This window comes from Erinaceus europaeus, chromosome 7, assembly GCF_950295315.1.
Source record: "Erinaceus europaeus chromosome 7, mEriEur2.1, whole genome shotgun sequence".
In the NCBI taxonomy this organism is placed as follows: Eukaryota; Metazoa; Chordata; class Mammalia; order Eulipotyphla; family Erinaceidae; genus Erinaceus; species Erinaceus europaeus.
Window position 1 is genome coordinate 32,819,352 of NC_080168.1, and position 24,179 is coordinate 32,843,530.

At 41.7% G+C, this 24,179-nt stretch overlaps 1 protein-coding gene across 9 annotated transcripts in view; it reads right to left on the reverse strand.

Annotated features, from left to right (window-relative positions):
* CDK15 (cyclin dependent kinase 15) overlaps positions 1–24,179 on the reverse strand; it is a 155,218-nt gene that overhangs the window by 61,204 nt on the left and 69,835 nt on the right. For all 9 annotated transcript variants that reach the window (XM_060194133.1, XM_060194129.1, XM_060194127.1 and 6 more), the window contains one exon: positions 3,866–3,959. In XM_060194133.1, the coding sequence (XP_060050116.1) occupies positions 3,866–3,959 (94 nt within the window). The remainder of the gene's footprint in view (positions 1–3,865; positions 3,960–24,179) is intronic.

Consider the following 24,179-nt stretch of genomic DNA (forward strand, 5'->3'; position numbering starts at 1 on the left):
CCTACACTACCATAAGCTAGAGCTGATCAGTGCTCTAGTAAAAAAAGAAAAAAAAAAAAAGAAAGAAAGAGAAAAGAGAGAAAGAAATAAGAAAAGAAAGCTAATCTTCTGGGGTCCACAAAGTACAGCTAAGCAAAATGAATCAGTATAATTGAAAGTCAACAACTGACAGATTTAGAAATAACTCATTGTATGTGGGTGGAGGAAGTATAATGGATAGAGGAAAATGTTATGATTAAAAAAGACAGAAATTGCAATATCCTCTTTTACACCTTGTTCAAATAAGTCATACCTTCATGGAATCAGAAAGTCAAATCCAATTTTTGATGATAAAGACCCGCAAGGATTGGTTATGTGACTTGCTCTACCTCCTAACCTGAAGTGATAGCTGAGTTCCAAACTAGTGTCTCTTGACTCCAGGCCAGTGCTATTTCTAGTATGTTTTACTTGTTTTAAATCTGTCGTGGGTTGTTTCTAAAATAAAGTCTTTCTGATCTATAGCAGTGTAATATGAATGATGGTAGATCTGATCATAGCTTCCTGGAAGGACCTGTTGAGTTAATCTGTTGACATGTATTTGTTTTTTCTGCATCACACAGGTTCTGTGATTTTATGGGTAGATTCAAGTCCACATTCTTTCTTGTACTGAGTTACCTAAAACATCCGTTAGATGGCTAGTGTCAGTGACCAAGGCCAGTCTTGGAAATTTGAAGCAATAACTGAATTGTCTAGCTCATTCTTTCTGTTTGATGGTCTCCAAGTGCTATGCTGTCAATGAATGCAAAGAACTGTAAAGTGACTGTTTTTAAGAGCATGGGCACTGAAACAATATGTCATGTTTAAAAAAATCAGTTTATGTGGTCCGGGAGGTGGCACAGCAGATAAAGCATTGGATTCTGAACAATGAGGTCCCAAGTTCGATCCCTGGTAGCACATGTACCAGAGTGATGTCTGGTTCTTTCTCTCTCCTCCTATCTTTATCATAAATAAATAAAAGTATTTATTAAAAAATCAGTTTATGTGCAACTTTTCAAACAACCTAATAGACACCTTAGCCCAGTACTGTAATTTCTATGAACTATGTATACATTGGACATACACACTTTTACATACATTCATTTGTTCTTAATCAGTCATCCCATGTCGACTGAAGTCACAGGTCATGTGTTCCCCTATTCTTCTCCATTCCTTTTTCAAAGCTGTGTATTTTTTTTTTTTTTTTACCAGAGCACTGTTCAGCTCTGGTTTATGGTGGTGCGGGGGGGAACTTTGGAGCCGCAGGCATGAAAGTCTCTTTGCATAACTATTATGCTATCTACCCTCCACCCTACATTTTTATAAGACATGGCAGAGAAGTTTTATTATGAATGTTCAATAAGTACTACATCCTGAATAAATTATTAGAAAAGACTCTTCAAATGTGTACAAGGTCACTGCAAGGGGAAGTCTAGGCAGCGCTAACTATCTTTGGTCCATCATGTACAAGAAATAGTAGCTAGTAGGAAATAGAATAATTAAGTTAAAATTATTAGTAAAACTATGATTAGTCTATTGAAGCATCTCGACAGTAGCAATGAGAATCACAATAGAATGTGAGAAGAGGAGGAATCAAACACTTAGTGAGCACTTGTGCTGCATGGAGCTATGCGTGGGGGCCTGGCCGTGGCACATCTGGTTAAGTGCACACATTACAGTGCATAAGGATCTAGGTTCAAGCCCCTGGTCCCCACCTGCAGAGGAAAAGCTTCATGAGTGGTGAAGCAGGGCTGCAGGTGTCTCTCTGTCTTCTTCTCTCTCTCTATATCCCCTCCCTTCTCAGTTTCTCTCTGTCCCTATCCAAAAATAAGTAAATTAAAACAATAAAAAAGAAAATCACTATGTATGTAACCTTAGTTAAAAATCAAGAAAAATGAAGTTCAGGGAAACTACATATCTTAATTCTATTCCTTTTGCTAGAAAGGGGATAAAATTCAAACCTAGCTCTTACTCCAAAGCCATGACATTAGACTGTTTCCAGTTTAGATGTCACAGCCAACAGTGCTGGATGAAGGTTGTACTTATCTTTCTGGCAAAAAAGTTCTGAGAAAGAATCTTCTGGCTTGAAAAACATTCTTTTTTCTTTTCAGTTTTCGAACATGGTCCAATTTTTCTCAAGTTGTAATACCCGCAACGTTTCGAAAATTTAATGGTAGTGATTAATCTTATGTCTTAAATTCAGAAAAGACACTTTATTTTTGCCAGAAAACAATGTCTTCTGAATTGTGAATCTAGAGCACAAAGCTGAATTTTTTGCATAGAATTTTTTTTCTCCTTCTTTGCTTGTACCATTCTTACCCTTCCCCAACAGGACCTCTCCCCAAAGGTGAGCCAAGGACTCTCTGTACACTGGCCACTGTTTTCCCTTTTCACAAATTTTCCCTAAGGATTTTCCTCACATTTATGTATGGTTAAGACTTAATTTATTTAAAAAAAAAAAAAAAAGAACCTCACAGTGGAAGTGCAATTTGAAAATACATTTTTCTATCATTCCTGGACAGACAAAAATTAAATATTGGAGTGAATAAATTAAAAGTATAAGAGGGCTTGAGGGAAGGCCAGTTTCTTCACCAGCACACCAAAAGTCCACTTTGGCAATATTTCCTAAGATATCTGCACGGGAGATTGTTAGCAAGATTTCTCCAGATAGATGCCTGCTTGAAGCAGATCTGCAAGGGGATGGGATGTAGGAGAACATGTGACAACCTCCCAGCACATGAGATGTCAAGTATTTTGATGCATGCTTCAACATGAATGAACCTTGAAATTATACTAGGTGAAATAAGCCAGACACAAAGACAAACAAGATATGATTCCACATATATGAGACACTTCTAAGGAGAAAATTCAGAGAAAAGTACACATAGTGCTAATTGCAAGGACCCGCGCAACGATCCCAGTTCGAGTCCCTGGCTCCCCACCTGCAGGGGGGTCACTTCACAAGCGGTGAAGCAGGTCTGCAGGTGTCTATCCTTTTCTTCCCCTCTCTGTCTTTCCCTCCTCTCTCAATTTCTCTCTGTCCTATCCAAAAAAAAAGCCTCCAAGAGCAGTGGATTCACAGTGCAGGCAGCCCCAGTGATAACCCTGAAGGCAAAAAAAAAGAAGAAGGAGGAGTTGGAGGAGGAGAAGAAGAAGAATTTGGTTTGGAGAGGTGCCTGACTGTGGTACACCCAGTTAGGTGCATATTACAAAGTCCAAAGATCCAGATTCAAGCCCCCAGTCCCTACCTGCAGGGGGAAGCTTCATGAGTGGTGAAGCAAGGCTGCAGGTGTGTATGTATGTGTGTCTCTCTCTCACCCTATCTCCCCCTTCCCTCTCTATATCTCTTTGTCTCTATTCAGTAAATAAATAAATATAGTATTTTTTAAAAAGAATTTGTCTTGGGAGGAACATAATACATACTTCTTTTATATTAACATAAAAAGTCTTTGTGAAAAAAGTTCTGTGAAAAACTGGTGTCTTCTCTTCAGCTGACAAAGACTCAGAGCCAAATACCTGGATGAATTGGAACCAGGGTTGGGTTGGGGGTAGGAGTGGTAAGGCAGGAAAGCCCATAGCAGGAATGGCAGAAACCACTCTGGGAGATTGAGACTAGCATAGGAGGGGACATAGTAGGATTCACCAGCTATAACAGGGCAAGAACATCAGGAGATTCCCTCACCACTCATTCCAAGGTACTTATACCCATAGTAAATACCACACTGTCCACAACTGTGGGATAATGACATGTTCCAAAGTGGATGGACTGCTTCATTTCCTCAAAGGCAGAATCTGGTTTAAAGTCTCAAAGGCAAAGATATTTCCTTCCTAAGAGGAATTTTTCTCTTACCTCCCAGATCTTCTCCAGCTGTTCAAGGATGTTGGAAACTCCAGGAAACAGAGGTTGACCCTGGAACATTTCAATAAAGATGCAGCCTGCACCCCTAGCAAAGGAAATAAAGAGTCAACCTGACACTATCAAGGAAACCATATGTGCAAAGCTGAACTAACGTTTCTCCTCCTGAGAAAAGTCTGGGGCAAACAAAAGTCCCTATGTCAAGCCCATATGAAAACAGCATGTACCTTTTTGTTCAAATGGAAGGCAACTTAAGGACACAGTGTAGAGATAACACACATTTTAAGAGAAGAGATAAAAGTGCCAAACCTACAAATTGAATACCCTCTTTCAATGAATCTAAGATGCTATCATTATAGCACCCTAATTTTATGTACTATAAATAGAAATCTGGTGAAGTGAATTTCTTTTTAAATTTTTATTTATTTATTACGATTACTATTATTACTATTATTATTTCTTTTTTTTTTTGCCTCCAGTCACTGAGGATTGGTGTCAGCACTATAAGTCTGCCACTCCCGGTGGCCATTTTTTTGTTTTTCTTTCTTTCTTTTTTTTTTCTTCCCTAATTTTTACTAGATAGGATAAAGAGAAACTGAGAGAGAATGCAGTGAGGAGCAAAGGCTCAAACCTGGGTCTTGAGCTTGGTAACATGTGTACTTAACCGGGTGTGTCACTGCCCAGCCCCAAGGTGAATTTCTCAGTATTAAAGTTCTTCATTAACCTGTTACTTAAATATCTATGTTGTTTGTTCCTTATCTTTTAAAGCTACAGACAATTTAAATAAGATATGGAGAAGAATAAATGGAATGGAAACTGGTTAAAAATCTGGTTAAATTTCAACTGGTTAAAAAGTTTCTGCTTGAAACAGAAAGATGAATATGGGATGATCTCACTCTCAGGCAGAACTTGAAAACAAAGATCAGAAGAGAAAAATGCAAGCAGAACCTGAACTGAAGTTGGTGTATTGCACCAAAGTAAAAGACTGGGCTGGGTGGGTGGGAGAGTACAGGTCCTGGACCAGGTTGGCAGAAGACCTAGTGGGGGTTGTATTGTTATGTGGCAAACAAAGAAATGTTATGCATGTACAAGCTATTGTATTTACTGTTGAATTTAGAACATTAATCCCCTAATAAAGAAACTGAAAAAAAAGTTTCGGCTTGCTATCAATGATCAGCTACAAGGTAAACTGAGAGAGTGAGCTAATGACTACTAGTGAATGGTCTCTACCACAAGACCGTAGCTTTCTCCACATGCACTGGAGGCCAGGCATGGTCAGGGTGCTAAGGGCCACAGATAGCAGCTATGTACTTTGAAAGGTCTCAAACCACAGCATTTTTTAAAATTTTATTTTATTATTATTATTTTTGCCTCCAGGGTTATTGCTGGGGCTCGGTGCCTGCACCACAAATCCACTGCTCCTGGAGGCCATTTTTTCCATTTTGTTGCCCTTGTTGTTATTACTGTTGTCATTGCTGTTGTTGTTGTTGTTGTTGGATAGGACAAAGAGAAATCAAGAAAGGATGGGCAGAGAGGGGGAGAGAAAGAGAGGCACTTGCAGACCTGCCTCACCACTTGCGAGGTGATCCCCCTGCAGGTGGGGAGCTGAGGACTTGAACCAGGATCCTTACGCTAGTCCTTGCGCTTTGTGCCATGTGTGCTTAACCTGCTGTGCTACCACCCGGTCCCCAAACCATTGCATTTTGAAGTGAAACACACACATACACATATGGGTACATACATGTTTATGTGTTATGTATACACATGTGATAAAAATAATAGGAAATATTAATTATTTATAAGATGGAAATGTGCTGACTTTTGAAAATTGAGTCAACCCTCTCTATCCTAATACCTTTCAGGGGACTCACTATGCCTGATCATATTTAATTTAATTTATTTAACATTCATTAATTAGCTTTAATTTTTATTTATTTCAATGAAAGAGAGAGACACAAAAAGAAACATGCAGAGAGAGAGAGAGAGAGGCCAAAGCACTGCTCAGCTCTGGCTTATGGAGGTTCTGGGGATTCAATCTCTGAGTTTAGAGTATTGCACCAAAGCAAAAATCTCTGGGTAGAGAATGAGGGTGAGGGTAGATGTTTAACTTCATTGTGGGGGACAGGGGAGGAGAAACACAGACCTTAGGTGGCAAGAATGGTGTTAATATACATTCCAATTAATTTATAATCTCACAAATCACTATTTAATATACACGAGAAGGGAAAAATGAATTGAATTTCTCAAACTTTTTGATGCACAGACCATAGTTGTAAGTATATATTCCTTCAGTCTAAGCACTTAAGACTTCAAATTGGTAATCTGATTGAATTTTAACTGTGGGCTTAAACTGTTAATACATTTCTAATAATAATTTTTTCTTTGAAATATTAAATTACCTATAATTTTTGACCAGGGAGAACAGAAGCAACTGGTGGTGTCACTTTATAAGATATAGCTCTATGTAAATAACATTAAAGGACATAATTATGGTGGTCTTGTATGACATAACAGATCTTAACAATGGGATTTTCAAGTCTATCTTTCTCTTCCCCTCTCTGTCTTACCCTCCTCTCTCCATTTTTCTCTGTCCTCTCCAACAATGACAACATCAATAACTACACCAACAATAAAAACAACAAGGGCAACAAAAGGGGAGGGAGAAAGTCAGACAGATAGAAGGACCGCATGTCGATGACAGGCAGAACTCCTAAAACAGTTCATTTTAGTTTCTGGAATAAACGCATTGGTAAGTGTGCACCTTAAACTTAGAAGAGGAGAGATGTTTTCTAGGAGTAGGTATTAGTTTTAAAAACTATACTGTTCCGACCCAACAAGTATCACCTCAGCGTGCTTCATTTCCGACTGTATCCAGAGACATCAGACATGGGATGTCAACCTTTCAGCCTCATTACTCAGGTGAGGTCTTTCCTTTCATAGTATTCTCTAATTCCATTTCAGGTGGTTCACTTCCTAACAAAATCCCAAAACCTAGATATAGACCAGGTCCCATGAGACAGGGCATATGTTCACATATAACCATAAACTAGGGCAAAATATATACCTGAAAGCAAAAGTACACAATAGTCTGCAGTGAGTCAGTATATGCAGCAAGCAAGTAGAAAGACCTAAAAAGACACCATAAAGTTCCTAATGAAATAGTGTCTACTTAGACTTAGATACCTTCCTCACCTACTTCCCATTACACTTCCCCCACTCACTCCAAAGCTAACCTTATCAAAGTAAGGACAGCAAAAGCTGAATAAGGGCAAGAGACTTGCATACTTTAACGATGACTCTTTAGTCACTGTCAGGCCACCCCATCAGCTGGGGCCCTGGGGAAGCAATTACAGAAGCCAGACCTTCCACCTTCTGCACCCCACAATGACCCTGGGTCCATACTCCCAGAGGGGTAAAGAATAGGAAAGCTATCAGTGGAGGGGATGGGATACGGAGTTCTGGTGGTGGGAATTGTGTGGAGTTGTACCCCTCTTATTCTATGGTTTTTGTCAGTGTTTCCTTTTTATAAATAAAATTTTTTTAAAAAACTATAAACTATACTATTCATCTGCCCTCTTTTTCCCCCTTTTCTTCAGAACCGATTTACTTTTTATTTGCCTCTTACATTTCAAAATACAAGCTCTATGGTTCTCATCTACTATGCCTGCTCCAGACTAGCCTTAAGCAAACATTTTCAGTATTATGAACATTCAGGTCCAGATAGGGAGCCAGTTCCTTTTATTCCTGTGTTTTGTTCTTAAATCTTCATTCCTGTGGCTCTTCTTACCCTATATGTCTTTAAACCTCTCTGAGGATTTATATTCTGTGGACATACCCTTGAAGCAGCCCAGCTAGATGAATGGGGACTTCACATGCCCAGGGGGAAAAGAGACACGGTGGCATCAAACAGTGAACCCTTCCAGAAAGGAGAGATGCACTGGGTCATTTACTGCTCCAACCGTGATTCTTCAGTTAAGCTAGCGGAAACATCTTACATGGTTTTTGCTTTTTCTGGCTCTCTTCCGAACCTTTTCTCTACTCTCAGCATGAACAAATTCTTCCACCAGAGAGAGAGAAATTCCTTAAATTCCTTAAGCAATCTCTGGGGAAACAACCCATGTCAGGAGTTCTAGGATTTGCAGAGGTGCAATGAGCATATAAAAGTGTTTGAAGGGGTTCCTCTCTTTTCCTCTCCCGATCAACTAGGAATACCAAAGGAGACCACCTGATACCGAAACAAGACAGGACTAGAACGACTTCAGGAACCCACCAAATCACCGGTGAGTGCAAACACATGTGGCCGGTGGACAGAGAGGAGCCTAGGGAGAGATTACGTGGCTGGTAACAGTCCAGCAGTTTATCAGTTGAGACACCACCTCCAGTCTGCTCCACCAACAAGGAGACAGCTGAAGGAAGGAGAGGACTCCCCTGAGACTCACCAAGTGCAACTCTGAGTCTCCATTGCTACAGCCCTCAGAATCTGGGACAGTGGCAAGGAGGCCCTGGGCTTACACCAGGGGACAGAGAACTAACAAGAAAACTCAGGAGAAGACCTATACCTCCATGGCATAGTTGTGGGGCTGTGAAAGTCTCTTTGCAAAACCACTGGATTATCTCTGCCACACCCTGCTTTATCTCTTGGTCAGGAGTCAGTGATTAAGAAGCCTACTTATAGTTTAAAAGCCCTCAGGCTCCCATAGCCGACAGGGAAGAAAAGCACAAAAGAGGCTTTTAAGCCACTGTGCTCCAAATCAGAAATACTACTGAAACAACTGTTAACTTCCACAACTGTGAACCCTTTAATTACCTTATTTAGACACAGTCAGTCCAGGCAATAGTAAACACTACTTTGAAAAGTACTGAGAGAGGGACATCATAGCATAATATATAAAATGATTAAACCAACAAGAAGAAATATTGGAGAAATGAACCAGGACAAGAGTCCAGCTAAAAGCCCCCCCCAAGGGTGAAGCACAAAATAATGAGGTCCACACCAAAACACTAGTTAAGGAAATAATCACAGGAGTGAGTAAAGAGGTTGAAAGAATTGTCATCAGAAATTCAGAAACAACAAATGAGACTCTGGAAGAAAACACTAATTATCTCAAGGTTATTAGAGAGCTGAAAGCTGAAATACCTGATCTAAGTACACAATTAGCTGAACAAGCTAAAACAGTATCAGAACAGGGTAACAAAATAGATGACTCCAGAAAACAGTAGAGGGGAGAGAGAATAGAATCAATGAGGCTGGAGACAGAATTAGCAGGATCGACGATGAATTAGAGACAACTAAAAAAGAAGTAAGAGGTGGTCCGGGAGGTGGCGCAGTGGTAAAGCTTTGAACTCTCAAGCATGAGGTCCTGAGTTCGATCCCCCACAGCATGTGTGCCAGAGTGATATCTGGTTCTTTCTCTTCCTCCTATCTTTCTCATAAATAAATAAAATCTTTAAAAAAAAAAAAAGAAGTAAGAGACCTCAAAAAGAGACTAAGAGATATTGAAAACAACAACAGAGACCTATGGGATGACTTCAAAAGAAACAATATATGCATTATTGCTTACCAGAGGAAGAGAGGGAGAGGAAGAAAGCATTCTTCAGCACATATTATCTGAAACATCTCTAGTTTAGACATCAAAGACATAAAGGTTCAAGAAGCCCAGAGGGTCCCAAACAGAATTAACCCAGATTTAAAGACACCAAGACACATCATATTTAGAATGGAAAGGAATAAGGATAAAGAAAGGATCTTGAAGGCTGCAAGAGAAATACAAAGAATCACCTACAGAGGAAAACCCATAAGATTAGCAGCAGACTTCTACACACAAACATTACAGGCCAGAAGAGAATGACAAGATATCTATTGACCACTCAATGAGAAAGGATTTCAACCAAGAATACTGTATCCTGCTACTATCATTCAGAATAGATGGAGGCATCAAAACCTTCTCAGACAAGCAACAATTAAAGGAATCAACTATCACCAAGCCTGCCCTGAAATAAGTTCTGAAAGGTCTCCTCTAAACAGTCAGACCATAAATATGCCAGATATCAGAACACTCTAAAACTCTACAAGAATGGCATTAAAATATCTTCAATATTTGATATCAATAAATGTCAATGGCCTCAATTCACCTATTAAAAGACACAGAGTAGGAAGATAGATCAGAAAACACAACCCAACAATATGCAGTCTACAGGAAACCCACTTAACTCAACAAGACAAATACAGACTTAAAGTGAAGGGATGGAAAACTATCATACAAGCCAGTGGCCCACAAAAAAAGGGCAGGGACAGCTATTCTCATATCTATTCTCATATCTGACACGATAAACAGTAAGATAGATAAGATTTAAAAAGATAGAAATGGACACTACTTAATGCTCAGAGGATAACAATTATTAACATCTATGCACCCAATGAGACGCCATCTAAATACATCAAATGTCTACTGAAAGAGCTACAGCAATATATTAACAGCAGCACAGTCATAGTAGGGGACTTCAACATTCCACTCTCTCAACTTGACAGATCATCCATGCAAAAAATCAATAAAGACATAAGGGAACTAAATGAGTAGATAGATAAAATAGAACTATTGGACATTTTCAGAGTCATTCATCCCAAGAAACTGGAATACACATTTTACTCAAGGCCATATGGGTCATTCTCAAGGATAGACCATATGTTAGGCCACAAAGACATCATCAGCAAATTCAAGAGCATTGAAATAATCCCAAGCATCTTCTCAGACCACAGTGGAATTAAACTAACACTTAACAATCAACAAAAGATTAGTAATAGTCCAGAAATGTGGAATCTCAACAGTACACTCCTTAACAACTACTGGGTCAAAGAGGAAATCAAGGAAGAAATCAAAATGTTTCGCGAGTTCAATGAAAATGAAGACAAGCTATCAAAATATTTGGGACACAGCTAAGGCAGTACTGAGAGGGAAGTTCATAGCCATACAAGCACACATTAGGAAACAAGAGAAAGCACAAATAAAAAGCCTGATTGCACATCTTGAAGACCTAGAAGAAGAACAACAAAGGAACCCTAAAGCAACCAGAAGGACAGAAATCACTAAAGTTAGGGCAGAAATAAAGAACATTGAAAATAATAAAAACATACAAAAGATCAATGAAAGTAAATGTTGGTTCTTCAAAAGAGTGAACAAAATCAACAAACCTTTAGCCAGACTCACAAAACAAAAAAGGGAGAAGACCCAAATAAATCAGATAGTAAATGAAAGAGGAGATATCACAACAGACACCGCAGAAATTCAACATATCATGCAAGGCTTCTATGAACAACTATATGCCACCAAGCTAGAGAACCTGGAAGAAATGGACAATTTCCTAGATACCTACCAACTTCCAAAACTAAGTAAAGAGGAAGTAGATAGCATGAACAGGCCCATCACAGCTAATGAAATTGAAACAGTTATCAAAAATCTTCCCAAATTAAAAGTCCTGGACCAGATGGTTTTACAAATGAATTCTACAAAACCTTCAGAGAAGAACTAATACCTCTACTTTTAAAAGTCTTCCAGAAGATTGAAGACACTGGAATACTCCCTGCCAGCTTCTATGAAGCCAACATCACCCTGATACCAAAAGCAGACAGGGACACCACCAAAAAAGAAAACTACAGACCAATATCTCTGATGAACATAGATGCTAAAATATTGAATAAAATTCTAGCCAACTGGATACAGCATAATATTAAAAAGATTCTTCATCATGACCAAGTGAGATTTATCCCAGGCATGCAAGGCTGGTTTAATATACGTAAATCAATCAATGTGATCCACCACATCAACAAAAGCAAGACCAAAACATACATGGTCATATCAATAGATGCAGAGAAAGCCTTTGACAAAATACAACATCTATTTATGATCAAAACACTACAAAAAATGGTAATAGATGGAAAATTCCTGAAGATAGTGGAGTCTATATAGCAAACCTACAGCCAATATCATACTCAATGGGTGAAAACTGGAGGCATTTCCCCTCAGATCAGGTACTACACAGGGCTGCCCACTATCACCGTTACTATTCAACATAGTTTTGGAAGTTCTTGCCATAGCAGTCAGGCAGGATCAAGGAATTAAAGGCATACAGATTGGAAGAGAAGATGTCAAACTCTCCCTATTTGTGGATGACATGTTAATATACATTGAAAAACCTAAGGAATCCAGCAATAAGCTTTTGGATATAATCAGGCAATACAGTAAGGTGTCTGGCTACAAAATTAACATTCAAAAGTTGTTGGGCTAATGCCAGCACCCCTGCTCCATCCTGCATTGCTTATACTATGGCTTATTTACATAATCATTGTTTTGCCCAAAAGATCCCTGTTGTTAAAATTCAGGGGCTCCAGCAGGCCGGGCTAGTGTCGTGGCGGTAGACAGAGACTCGAGGACACACGGCTGGGCAGGGAAGCTATATTTCTTTATTCAGGAACAACGACTCATAAACTAACCCAAACTAATCACCAAACAAAACTCTCCTGCCTCCTTCTCACATGGCGGCACCAAGAACTCTGGAACTCTGGAACTCTGGAACTCTCTCAGGGTTCCTTGGGGCGGGGACAAGCGGGCACATGAAACTAGCAGGACTGAACCAATTTTCTTGGCAGGGGGAGAGCTAGAACAAACCAATGTAAAGCATACAACAGATCCCCACCCATCCCACTGATCTATCTTCTTTCTACCTCGAGACCCACCCTGCCTGCTGGGTAACATTAATTCCACCTGTTCAAACCCTTGCAACAGTTGCTAAGGAAGCTTCTACCTTCCGAGCATGCTTTTGCCTTTCTCTACCCCTTTTCCTAGCCATTTCCATTTCTGACTTGCCACTTCTAATTTTATCCTGTAAAAGCATTGGCTCTCTGATCAATAGATCCTTTTGCATTACCACGCTGCCACGAGTTCCTGAGTCATCTATCTCCCGCGTCACTGAGTGAGTAACAGCACAGGCTGAGTCTGGTCGAGTCCTCTCCAACCCAGAGAGCACATGCCCGGGGAAGAGGCACCCCCACACCAGCCTGGCATCTGGCACACCAACGTGGGGTCTACACCCCTCAGCTTCCCAGATAAGTATATGGCCGCTTGGCTCTCTGTAGCCTCGTGTTTAATGAAGGCACTGCAGTTCTTTTTCTCCCTCTTCTTATTTTCCTGAGACCCCTCTGTCATGGGCAACCTTCCTCCTTATCAAGAGGATTCCCAAATCCTCTACACTGTTTTTTCTAGACAGTTTCTCTGTCTCTGGGACATTTTACTCTGGGCTACATCTTGGTTCCTCTTGACAATGGTCACAGCTTTCAGGAGATATGCAGGGCACCCTCCTAAAAGGACCAAGGGAGTTCCCACTAAGACTTCCTGGTGGAGAGTGGAAAATCAAATTTGGGAAAGAGCCCCAGTCTAAGGGAATTTCAGGCTGCGATCCAAGAATTAAAGGAGATGGTCATTCTGCTTGCCCAGCACCTTACATACCTTCTACAGAAAGTAAAACCTCCTGAGCCTGTCCCCTCTCCTGCCCCAATCCTGACCCACCCTAAGTCCTCTGCATTTCATCCAGCAGTTCCGTTTCGGCAGACATGTCTCTGCCTGCCACTGCCACTTCTACAACTTCCCCTTCCTCGACTCTTCCCCCACCACTACACCACTATCGGACACAGAATACTCTTGCTGGCTTCACAATGGAGGTTTCCTGCAAAGCAAGTCCACACATTCCCGGTATACATTACCCCCAATAGATAGAGACCTTAGGCGTGGTACCCGTATTCCTCCACAGATCTTAAGGAACTTCGACAGGCCATTAAAGAAGATGAAGTCCATGCTCCATGGACCAGATTTGTCTTACAAGGCCTTCTCCAGAACCTTAATAACCCCCAGGACTGGAGGGACTTAATCCACGCTACACTTCCAGGTCTACTCTTCCTTTAATGGGAAGCATTTTTTAGCCAGAATCAGCTTGAGTGGGATAGTGAGGCTCTGTTTGGAACAGGTCATTTGGGAACTGAAATTCAACAGGCAGAGGCCAGGTTTCCACCCGGTTATTTTGATCTGGTACTCCTCAGTGCATTAAAATCATGGGAGGGGTTAACACCCCCCATGGGAGCAGCCTCAGCTCCCATTCTCTCTCTTTGCCAAGAACCTGATCAATCCCTAGCTAAATTCATTACCAGGGTCCAATCAGGTTTGGAGAGAAAGATCTCTGATCCTGATGCCCATTTTCTCCTCCTGTGTTCTACTGTCTGGGATAACATGCTTCCTGTCTTCCCTTAGGCATGCCTCAGTCTTATAAATGAATATCCAGACACCTGGATTATAGTGACTCAGGAGATTGGACCAAGCTCTTATCAGGCAACCATTAAGGCACAGGCCTTTGCAGCCACCCTATATAAGCAAAAGGGGGCTTGCTTTCAGTGCAGTTGCCAAGGACATTGGCATAACCAATGTTCAGAAAATAAACCATGACCCTGCTTCCAGCCAGGGAACCAGAGGACCCAGATACTTAGTCTCAGGTGCCAGAGAGGCTATCATCTCAAAAGGGACTGCCATTCTAAAACACACAGGAATAGCACGCCCCACTGAATTTAGATATAAACAGGGATTTAAACTAGGCATGGGGCATCCCTCAGCCCTGTTTTCAAGAGGGATACAAGCAGATTGCCAGCTTGGTGCCATGCCTCTGTTCCATTAACAAGAGCCCAGCCAGGGACCCAACCTGTCACTCTGGCCACCATGCCATGTAAAAATAGCAGAGGGTGAGCAGAAGGGAGAGCATGCAGTGTGTGGGAGCTCCCAGTGTAAAAACAGCTGGCTGGAGCAAGTGAACAGCATGGATTTAGAGCCTGAGATTTTGTGGATTACCCCTGTTTTAGAAAGAGGACACCCTACTATGACTATAAAGATTGATAAAATTCCTTTTAAATGTTTGATTGGTATGGGGCAGACAAGACAATTTTAAGACAATCGGAGTGGCATTCCTTTATGCAAACACTAAGGTAGAAGTAGTTGAAATCCAGAAATCAATTCCTTTTCCTATAGCAACAAAAGCAATGAAATATCTAGGAATAAACCTAACCAAAGAAGTGAAAGACTTGTACACTGAAAATTATGAGTCACTACTCAAGGAAATTGAAAAAGACACAAAGAAGTGGAAAGACATTCCATGTTCATGGGTTGGAAGAATTAACATCATCAAACTGAATATACTACCCAGAGCCATCTACAAATTTAATGAATGCTATCCCCATCAAGATCCCAACCACATTTTTTAGGAGAATAGAATGAATGCTACAAATGTTTATCTGGAACCAGAAAAGACATAGAATTGCCAAAACAATCTAGGGAAGAAAGAACAGAACCGGAGCATCACACTCCCAGATCTCAAATTGTATTATAGGGCCATTGTCATCAAAACTGCTTGGTACTGGAACACGAATAGACATACTGACCAGAGGAATAAAATTGAGAGCCCAGAAGTAAGCCCCACACCTATGGACATCTAATCTTTGACAAAGGTGCCCAGATTATTAAATGGGGAAAGCAGAGTCTCTTCAACAAACGGTGTTGGAAAAAATGAGTTGAAACATGCAAAAGAATGAAACTGAACCACTATATTTCACCAAATACCTGGAAGCAACCCAGGTGTCCAACAATAGATGAGTGGCTGAGCAAGTTGTGGTATATATACACAATGGAATACTACTCAGCTATAAAAAATGGTGACTTCACCATTTTAAGCCAATCTTGGATGGACCTTGAAAAATTCATGTTAAGTGAAATAAGTCATAAACAGAAGGATGAATATGGATGATCTCACTCTCAGGCAGAAGTTGAAAAACAAGATCAGAAAAGAAAACACAAGTAGAACCTGAACTGGAATTGGCATATTGCACCAAAGTAAAAGCCTCTGGGGTGGGTGGGGAGAGTACAGATCCAAGAAGGATGGCAGAGGACCTAGTACTGGTTGTATTGTTATATGGAAAAGTGGAAAATATTATGCATGTGCAAACTATTGTATTTACTGTCAAATGTAAAAAATTTATTCCCCAATAAAGAAATTAAAAAATAAAAAGTCCTTGAGGGCCAGCTGGTGGTGCATCTGGTTGCTACACATGTTATAGTGTACAAGGATTTGGGTTCAAGCCCCAGTCCCCACCTGCAGGGGGAATGCTTTGCAAGTGGTGAAGCAGTGCTATAGGTGTCTGTCTTTCTCCCTATCACTCCTTTCCCTCTTGATTTATGGCTGTCTCTATGCAATAAATAAATAAAGATCATACAAAGAAAAAGAACGAGAAGGAGAAAGGCCTTGAAAGTTAAAGTATTTTTAAGCCACCAAGTTACAGATGCTACCATGATTCCATCCTGACTTCCCTGGGCAGGGAATGTGTACTAGAACACAATGTGTACTAGAACCTCACCTCTCCAGAGCCCTGCCCCACTAGCAAAAGATAGAAACAGTATGTGCTGGGCAGTACGCCAGCTTCCCCCTGCTTAACCTGTGGTCTATTTACATAACCACTGTTACCTAAGAACCGCCCTGCCTGCAGGGCATTGGTTTAATCCCCACTGTTAGCACTCTTTTTGCCCCACCCCTTCTCCTAGTCACACCCTGTTTTCCACCACTAGTTTGTACTCTATTTTCACTCCACCCTCTCTATGTCACATCCTGTTTCCACCCTACTTGGTGAGTATAAATACAGCTGCTCTTCTGATTAAACACATATGGGATTGCCTTCCGGCTCCAAGAGTCCCAGAGTCTCTCCTGCTACACTAGCCTGGCATGAGTTCCTGATCCCTCTCCCACGCAGCAGCCTAGGTTGGCTCCAGTCGAGTTCTCTCCAACCCAGAGAGCACTTGCTCAGGAAGAAGCACTCTCGGGCTATCCTGGCATCTGGCACCCCGAACAGGGACACATAAGCAGCAGACTTACGAGAAGATGTCCCAGGTAAGTATACGCCACCTGGGGATCTGCAACCTCATGTTAAAGCACTGTGATTCTTTTTTTTTCTCTTTTCTTTCTTATTATTTTCCTGAGACCTTTCCACCATGGGCGATCTTTTCCAAATCCTGTACTCTTTTTTCTATATACAGTTTTTATATCTCTGAGACATTTTTCTCGGGGCTACACCTTGGATGCTTTTGACCATGGTCGTACCTTTTAGGGGATATATAGGGCAACCTCCCAAAAGGCTAAGGATCCTTGAGGCTGAGGTCCAAGAATTAAAGGCAATGGTCATAGCACTTACCCAGCACCATAAATGCTTAAAAGAAGAAGCAAAGCCTGTCCCGATCCTGACCCACCCTAAGCCCTCTACATCTTACCCCAAGGCTCTTGTTTTGGCAGACACTATTCCGGATTCTCCTGCAGCCGCCACAGCCACTTCTTCAGCCATTGCTTATCAAGCGGTTTCCAGTGACTCCTCCCCCCACTGCAACACAGCTATCAGAGCAAGTCCACACATTCCCGGTCAATGTTGCCCCCAGTAGACAAAAACCTCAGGCCTGTTATCCATACTCCACCACAGACCTAAGAGTTTCGTCAGGATATTAAGTTCATGCTCCATGGACCAGGTCCATTTTACAAGGCCTGCTCCAGAACCTTAATACCCCCCAAGATAGGAGGGACATAACTCACGCTACACTCCCAGGCCCCCTCTTTCTGCAATGGGAGGCATTTTTTCATGATGAATGTTTACAGCAATCACGGGAAAATAGTCAAAATCAGCCAGAGGGGAATTTTGACGCATTGTTTCGAATGGATCATTTGGAAACAGGAATTCAACAGGCAGAGGCCAAGTTTCCACCTGGGTATTTTGATCAGGTATGCCTCTGCACATTAAAAGCATGGGAGCAGTTAACACCACCCACGGGAGCAGCCTCAGCCCTCATTCTCTCCCTTCACCAAGAACCAGCTGAATCCCTGGCTAAATTCATTGCCAGGGTCCAATCAAATTTGGAAAGGAAGATTTATAATCCTGATGACCATTTTCTCCTCCTGCGATCCATTGTCTGGGATGGCTTGTTTCCAGATTTCCGATAGGCAGGTCTCAGTCTTAAGAACGAACACCCACATAGCTGGATTTTAGCTACACAGGATCTTAGATCAAGCTCTTGTCAGGCACCTATTATGCAGGCCTATGCAGCTACCCTATATAAGCGAAAAGGGGCTTGCTTTCAGTGCGGTTGCCAAGGGCATTGGCATAACCAATGTCCAGAAAATAAACCACGACCCCCGCCTCCAGTCAGGGCAACCCCGCCTCCAGCCAGGGAGCCAGAGACCCCAAATGCCTTGTCCCAGACACCAGAAAGGGTTTCATTGGAGGAGAGATTGTTGGTCAAGGTTCCATAGGAATAGCATGCCCCTGCCAAATGTAAACAGGGATTTAAACTAGGTGTGGGGCATCCCTTAGCCCTACTTTCAAGAGGGAATGAAGCAGGCTGCACGCTCGGTGCCATACCCTTCTTCCATTAACAAAAGCACAGCCTGGGACCCAACCCGTCACTCCACCCACCACGCCACATAACGATGGCAGAGGGGAGCAGAAGGAGGAGCGCGCAGTGCGTGGGAACTCCCAGTGTAGAAATAACTGGCTGGAGCAAGTAAACAGCTTGGATTCAGAGCCTGAGATTCTGTGGACCACCCGTTTTAGAAAGGGGTCACCCGACTATGACAGCAAGAATTGGTAATATTCCCTTTAAGTGTTTGATTGACACAGGGGCAGACAAAACAATCTTAAGACAAGCAGAGGTTCCCCAGAGTTGGGAACTCCTCCAAGGACCATGTTTACATGGTGTTGGAGGGTAGACTCAAGCATTCTTCACACAAGATTCCCTTGTGTGGGAAGATCCAGAAGGGACTACAGGACGTTTTCATCCTTTAATAATTGATATAAGTACCAATTTACTGGGCAGAGACTTGCGAGAATCTCTGGATGTAGTAATATCCTCAGACACCTCTGCAGGGCACCACACTCACTCCTGTGAGACTACTAATCCCAACCAGCACCCCCAATACTAACTGCCACTGTTCATAACAGAACTCCCCATTTAGATTGGCTTTCTAATGAGCCTGTCTGGGTGGAACAGTGGCCTTTGCCCAGGGAGAAGCTAGAAATTTTAAAAGAACTCATGCAAGAGCACTTGTCCTTGGGACACATTTGTCATTCCCAGAGCCCATGGAATACTCCAGTCTTTATGATTAAAAAGCACTTGGGAAAATGGCACCTTCTCCTGCAAGATCTTCATGCAGTTAATAAAACCATGCAGGTTTGGGGCTCCCCCCAAAGGGGTTTGCCTCTTGCTTCTGCAATCCCCACAGGAATTCCAATCATAGCTATTGATATATAGGATTGTTTTTTCTCTATTCCCTTGCACCCACAAGATTGTAAATTTTTTGCCTTCTCTGTTCCTTCTATTAATAATGCCAGCCCTGCCCATAGATATGAATGGGTGGTACTGCCCCAGGGCATGGCCAATAGTCCTACTATTTGTCAAGAGGCTGTTAAATCTTCCCTTTTTCCATATATTCATAAGGGACTTAAGGTTTTTAATTATATGGATGACGTGTTAATATGGAGAGAATTAGATACAGATCTCTCTGCCCTCCGTGATTTTCTTATCCCTGCCTTAAAGAAAACTGGCCTTAATGTAGCTCCTGAGAAGATGCAGCTAATTCTTCCAATATCTTTCTTAGGCTCAAAGATTTCCCTAAAGCAGATTCGTCCTTTAAAACCTTGTGTTACTTTTCCTTCTAATCTCACTCTTGCTTCTTTACAAAGTTTTCTTGGAAATTTAAATTGGCTTAGGCAGTATCTTTATCTCCCTAGTGGCTGCCTGCAACCACTGTTTGATCTGTTAAAAGAAAATAAACAGCCCTCCTCAAAGTGTATGTTAACCCCAGAAGCCTCCATGACACTGGAAAGAGTTAACAAGGCTCTCCAGGACATGCAAGACCTTGTTCAGTTCTCCCCCTCCTCTCTGGTAAATCTTCTAATCTTTAACTCCACCCCCACAGTAGTGGGGGCACTGTGGCAGAAGCATGGTGTTCTCGAGTGGCTTCATACACCAGTAGGGGGAGCTCCAAGACTTCTTATGGAGATTGATGCCTTAGTATTTATGGTTCGCCAAGTAAGAAACAGATTGGTACAGGTCTTAGGAAGGGAACCGGATTCAATTATTCTTCCCTTTTCTCTCACAGATACAGAGTGGCTCATACGCCACCATTCTCGTTTTGCCATAAGTTTAATGGGTTTTCCAGGACAATTAGATAATCATTTTCCTTCTAATAATTTGATAGCTTCTTTACCTCTTTTGCCTCTACTAGTACCTAAACTTTTCTCTCGAGATCCCATCCCCTTTGCTCCTACAGTCTTCAATGATGGTGGAAAAAAGGGAGCTGCTGCCCTTATATATTATCCAGACCAGCAACACCCCAGACCTCTCTTTACTGAGCTTCCTGATAATTCCCCCTCAGTACAAAGAACTTTATGCTGTTTTCCTTGCATTAAAAGCTGTACTGTTACCTTACTTCCATGGCTTGGTCAATCTTATGTGAGAATTGATGACAACCCACTTACTCTTCTCTAAATTCAAATTACCTCTATTCTCTGTTCTTGAACCCAACCACTGTATGTTCAGCACCTACGTTCCCACAGCCCTCTTCCTGGTCCTGTCTGAAGGGAATGCTGCAGCTGACCACCTCGCCTCCACAGGAATTCTCCTAGCCTCTGTCTCTAATCCTGCTGACTTTCATTCCCTAACCCATGTTAATTTTAAAGGACTCTGAGCTCTATTTCCTGATATTCCTCTGGCACAGTTGAAATGCATTCTTGCTACGTGCTCCTCTTGTGCAGGTCTAATCAAAACATCTGCTAATCAAATTCTTGGGGTTAAGCCCCGAGGCTTAAAAGCCAACGCTCTTTGGCAAACTGATGTCACCCACATACCCAATTTTGGCAAACAAAAATATGTGTTTGTGTCAATTGATACCTTCTCTAAGTTTATGTGGGCTACAGCTCAAATGGGAGAAAGCTCAAAAAAGCTTATAAGCCATGTGCAATCTTGTTTTGTTGTAATGGGCGTACATCTTCAACTTAAAACTGACAGTGAGACTGCTTTTACCAGAAAACAATTTAAAGATTTTTGTTCCCTCTGAAACATTACTCATACTACAGGCATTCCGTATAATCCACAGGGACAAGCCATTGTCGAGAGGGCCCATCAAACTCTTAAGGCTCAATTAAATAAAGAAAAAAATGGGAAATGTACCCCCCCATATCCAGTTGGAAAAAGCCTTAACTACATTAAATCTCTTTAATATTTACAAAAACTCGAACCAACCTCCTATTATTGTTCATTGGTAAACACCACCCACCCTCCCAGCTATTAAGGTCAAATGGAAAGACTCACTTGATAAAATTTGGAAAGGGCCTGACCCCCTATTGACCATGGGGAGGTGTTTTGTATGCATTTTTCCACAGAATTACTCCAAACCTGTCTGGGTTCCTGTCTGCCATGTCTGGCAATACCCACATGATGGTGCTGATATCCCTGAGGAACAAGAAACACTGCATGAAGACTGGCTGCAGGATGCACCCCAGGATCCATAATATGACATGGCAGAATCTGAAAAATCTGATTCACAGAGCTCTCTCCCCCCCACACCCCGAATGTCTTATGCTATGACTGGCCAGTTGTGTTTTGTGAGTGAGTGAGTTGAAAAAAAAATTGAGTGAGTTGAGTGACCAAAATTTTTTGTATGATCCATTTTTCTCAGAGTACTCTGAAACTTAATTGACTTTATATAAAAATGCTGGACGCAGCCATGGTTTCTGGACACATCCAGAAAAAGTCCAAAATTTTTTTTTTCTCTTTTTGATTTCTTTTTAGTCTTGGTTTAAATACGAAACGTTTAGTCTTAAACTGTGTGAGTAAAGATGGTTCAACTAGACAGTACAAATCTAAATTTATGTTTGAAATGATATGTCTTCATAACAAAAATTTTTCTCCTGCTGTGTGTTATAAGCTACATGTTTTATGTATGTGTTTCAAATTTGGTAAACATTAAGTTAATGGTTGAAAGTGTAACTTTGAAGCTACATTCTTACCAAGAAAGATAAAATTAATTCGCTAAAGTAACTGAATATTTAAGGTAAAAGTCTAAATATTCAATGTGACAATTCATCATCTCCAAAGTTAAAATACAAATTCTCTATACAGGACATTTTTGGAGGGTCCCCCAAAATGCCCTGTAAACTAATCTTGTGGAAATTAGTCCACAACAAATCTGGCATCAATCTGACAATGTGTTAACTCTCTAAGTAACCTGAGTTTGTTTAAAAGTCCAATGTAGAAAGAGTTAAAAATCAATATATATTTTACCTAAATTTGGTCTGAAAATTCTGCTGTACAGAGACTGCTACATGAGGTCACATAAGATGACCTTTAAATGAAATTATAAAGATACTTAAACCAATTATAATCATCAAGTTATCAATTATTGTAAATTTCTGATTTGTTATAAGTTTTTTCCACAAGTAAGTGTTTACAACTATGTCAAGCCTTCACATGAAGAAGCATCTGCTCATATAGAATCCTCAGAAATCCATTTTGGATCCCTGTCCTCTGACATCGCCCACAACTACAGCCGTCCCCCCAAAACCCATGATGTGACCTGACACGATCTGGAACACCTGATTCACGAACTCCAAAGGACAAGATTTTCCTACCGCCTTTCTCTCACCCATCGCTGACTGCTCTTCCTGCTTCTGCTTTGCCTGTCACGTTTTGGCGGTTCCAGCTCACTCTCTATAGAGAAGAAAAGTTCCAGTGGCTGTCCTCCTCCATCAAGATAGACGTGTGGCATTTTTTCCCTGGTCGTTGACATTGGACTGACGCCTCTATCAGACTTGCTAATACACCTTTGGACACTCCCTTTATACTGCTGGACTTGTCGAGGACTGACTGTAGCAGTCTATGGACTTTGCAGCCAGCTATCTCATGACTTTGCAATGCCAGATCACCCCTCTCGCCCCTCGGCCTATCAGGCTCCCATTCCTCCACCCATCAGGAAGCCCCCCTCTCCGCCTACCAGGCCTCTCTTCAGTATCACTCTGTCCCTTGCTACTCTTACTTATCCCTCCCTGTCTTGTGCTAGTTCTTTTTGAAGATGCTTACACACTATCATTCAGGTTTCTTCCCAATAGGTTTCTGTTCACCCCTACACTGCTATTCCCCTGACAGAGATGGAGCCTTTTACAGACATTGACCCATTTATATATGGCCATTAAGTAAGAGGGAGATGTTGGGAAATTGTGGGGATGTGGTTGAGCTTGGAAGGGTTTGAGCCTGAGGGGTGTGTCAATCCTGTCAGTTTCTCTCTCTACTGAGAGGTTGAGCAAAGAGGAACAGTAGAACCCCAAAGGTGTGCCTCCTCCTATCAGTCTCCCTGCCTCACAAAGTGCCCCGCACTTCTGATACTATGGCCATTAGTTAAAAAGAAAGGGGGAGATGTTGGGCAGTACACCAGCTTACCCCTGCTTAACCTGCGGTCTATTTACATAACCACTGTTACCTAAGAACCACCCTGCCTGCAGGGCATTGGTTTAATCCCCACTGGTTTGCACTCTCTTTTGCTCCACCCCCTCTCCTAGTCACACCGTTTTCCACCACTAGTTTGTACTCTCTTTTCACTCCACCCTCTCTATGTCACATCCTGTTTCCACCCTACTTGGCGAGTATAAATACAGCTGCTCTTCTGATTAAACACATATGGGATTGCCTTCCGGCTCTGAGAGTCCCAGAGTCTCTTCTGTGATGTTAGCTCAGCATGAGTTCCTGATCCCTCTCCCACGCAACAACCTAGGTTGGCTCCAGTCGAGTTCTCTCCAACCCAGAGAGCACTTGCTTGGGAAGAAGCACCCTCAGGCTATCTGGCAAGTATGGGGGTATGGATAGACCTATTACCACCCATGTCTATTAGAGAAGCAATTACAGAAGCTAGATCTTCCACTTTCTGCTTCCCATAAAGATCTTTGGTCTATACTCCCAGAGGGATAAAGAATATGGGAACTTACAATGGAGGGGAGGAGATGTGGAACTATGATGGTGGGAATTATATGAAATTGTACTCCTCTTATACCACGATGTTGTCAGTCATTATTAAATAACTAATAAAAATTTTCAAAAAAAAAACTTGTTAGTTGGGGATTCCTGAGATTCCAAACAGATATGATGGGCTTAGACCTCGAATAAATCCCTCTCCCCAATGTTACCAGTCATCTCTGTGA